The 2,696-nt window shown below is 43.1% G+C and overlaps 1 protein-coding gene across 1 annotated transcript; it reads left to right on the top strand.

Annotated features, from left to right (window-relative positions):
* Positions 1–1,185: 1,185 nt before the first annotated feature.
* On the top strand, positions 1,186–1,620 carry LOC120073702 (UPF0329 protein ECU05_1680/ECU11_0050-like). Its single transcript, XM_039026500.1, has one exon. It carries the CDS (start codon positions 1,186–1,188, stop codon positions 1,618–1,620), a length of 435 nt encoding a protein of 144 aa, XP_038882428.1.
* Positions 1,621–2,696: the final 1,076 nt, after the last annotated feature.

Below are 2,696 nucleotides of genomic sequence, written 5' to 3'. Positions count from 1 at the left end.
TCGTGAGAAATTTTTCTTTCAATCCACATCTCTAGAATCTATGTTTAATTGTTTTCTTTATAGCTTTCCTTTACTATTTTCTGCATTGCATTATTTATTGCTTACTAAAATTAGCCTTTACTACTTTATGAATTTACTTTCAATTTAATTCAATTGTATTATTTCCATGCCTTGTTCAATTTACTTACTTTTCTACAGTTTGCATTGTTCTTAAATCTCTGTGAATGACTGACTTAAAAGAAAATGAACATCGTAAAATCTTATCGACTTGCATTGTTGAAAAAATAATAATAATAATAATAATAATTAACTTTAAACATATGGTATGCATTGCGATGATGGGTGCATTTTACGCTAATAAGATAAACTTTTCTTCCATCTTCCTCAAATGCATTGCGCTGAGGGGTGTGTTGCGTGCGTATGTATTCTACGCCCGTCCTTAGCAAAAACGCACTATGTCGAGGTAGTGTTGCGCCAGTCGAAATACCGTGTGCCCGTCCTCTACGCTGAGTTGAGTGTTGTGTTGTGCTAATGCATGCGTTGTTGCCCGTCCTCTGCAAATATGCATTTGCGATAATGGATGCATTGTGTTAATCTTAACCTTGCGCCCGTCCGAATAAAATACAAAAGATAAATTCTTTTTGCAAAAGAGTAGTCCAATCGCTTAGGCTTCCAATGAAATGATGACTTAGCAGATGAAAGGACGTCCTTGCTAATTCATAAATGCAAGGAGCGCGGTGGGCAGGCTTTCTAAGTACCTTGAAGCCTGCCACACAGAATTTACGTTGGGCCCATCAAGGCCCAACCTATAAATTCCCTCCTCCTTCGTCTGAGGAAGTCTATTTGAATCTTTTGCAAAAAAGAAAACCCTAAGCAAATCCTCTGCATACCCAACTTTTGAAATTTCTTCCTAAGTTCGAAAGAATTTTTCCAACTCTATCACCTTCCCCAGACCAAGTCACCACAAGGGAGGCGGCATTCCTCGCAGCAAGTCGTCGCCTCGCCGCCCAGCCGAAGCCTATCCAAAGAATCGCAGGAAAACCTCGGTGAAAACCTATTGTAGCCAAACCACTCTAAATCCGAGAGTCACCGAGCACAGAGAGTGCCCCACTCACAACACTGTCATCGGAAAGTGAGAAGAAAAGAAGAGATGACAAAGAAGTGTTTGGGAGCATCCTGAGCAACATGGAGAAGGAAGGAGGGCTACCTAAAGCCAGAGTTGTTAATCAGCCCTCGCCTTCGGAGGAGGAGATGGTAGAAGCTTCGCGTAGAAGCACCCTGGCCGTTGCGGATCCTAAGGAAAATGTTCAAACAGAATCCTATGAGGGACCCATCAAGGTCGCTTTGGAGGAGGTGGAACTGAAGAAGCAGCCTAAGACGACTGAAGGGAAGAATAAAAGAAAAAGCAAAGGCAAGCGGGCAAAAGGAGATGAAGAGGCCAGGCCAAAGAAGGAGAAGAAAGAAAAGAAGTCGAGTGAGAAGAAGGAGCGCAGGCGAGAAGAGAAGCACCTGAAGAAGGAAGAAAAGAGGAAGAGGGAAGAAAGCCTGAATGTCGACGGAGAATCCACCACTGCAAGGGTGGAAGAGGGGGTGTCAACACAAGAAAAAGAATCAGCGTAACCTCAAGAGGCATCAACGCATATCAGGACAGTTGCGACTGAAGACCGAGAGGATCCAGACATCACCCCTCTAATGCGGCGTCACAAGGAGAATGCGTCGCAAAGGTCAACAAGCGACCCACAATTTTGGCAGAGTCTAGCAGAAGAGAAGGAAAGGAGAAAAAGAGAAGAAGAGGAAAAACAAGAAAAGATGTTACGAGCGCAACAAATCATCGTAGCAGGCAATTTGAAAAGAAAACTCCAAGATGAGGAAATGCGCCGTAACAACGAAATTTCGGTAGAAGAAGAGAGAAAAAGGCTTAAGGATGAACAGCACATATTGCTGGCCTTGGAGAAATTTGAAAAAGAAATGAGAGAAGAAGAAGAGGAAGAAAAGAAGAAGAAGGAAGAGAAGGAGAAGAAGGCACAAAGCAAATGGGCAGCGCATTAGAGAGACTAAAAGAAAAGAAGTTGGGGAATGGAGAAGGGACGAAGAAGATCAGCGCAAGGAACAAGAACGGAAATAAAGACAAAGGTCCTGCCTTGCATTGGCAAAAGATAAGGGCAAAGCGAAAGTTGAAAGCAGTGAGCCTACGTTGACCAAAGGACGCCCATCAAAGAAGGAAAATGATGACATGATGATGGAAATGGGGTTCTTTCTAATGCCAACGCCACTACCGAATTTAATTACAAGTGTTGTGCTGGAGCATGGGTGGGAGACATTCTACCAGTGCCCATCCATCATAATTTCGATGGTAGTGAGAGCTTTTTATAATGGATGACTTCATGGCACCAAAGATGCGGTGATCATGAAAGGGTGTACAGTGCCATTCAGTGCAAAGGACATCAATGAATTATATGAGATGAAGGACATCCCGGATGTGCTGGGTAACAAAATTATTGATGTCCAGAAGAAGAAAAAATGGAGGATATGCTAAAAACATTAATGCAACTGGGCACTCAGTGGTCAGTATCCTTGAAAGGCATTAAGCCCCTTGCGTCCAACAAACTTCTTCTGGAAGCGTGTCTTTGGGTTTACTTGGTGAAAAGGTGACTCATCCCTACATCGCATGACAAAACGGTTTCAAGGGATCGAGT

The sequence above is a fragment of the Benincasa hispida genome, chromosome 3 (genome assembly GCF_009727055.1).
Source record: "Benincasa hispida cultivar B227 chromosome 3, ASM972705v1, whole genome shotgun sequence".
Classification (NCBI taxonomy): domain Eukaryota; kingdom Viridiplantae; phylum Streptophyta; class Magnoliopsida; order Cucurbitales; family Cucurbitaceae; genus Benincasa; species Benincasa hispida.
The sequence above is the reverse complement of the archived record's forward strand: the minus strand, read 5'-3'. Positions and strand labels throughout refer to the sequence as shown.

Coding starts and splice junctions, on each gene's coding strand:
- LOC120073702 (XM_039026500.1), top strand. CDS start 1,186: ATGGAGAAGGAAGGAGGGCTACCTAAAGCCAGAGTTGTTAATCAGCCC.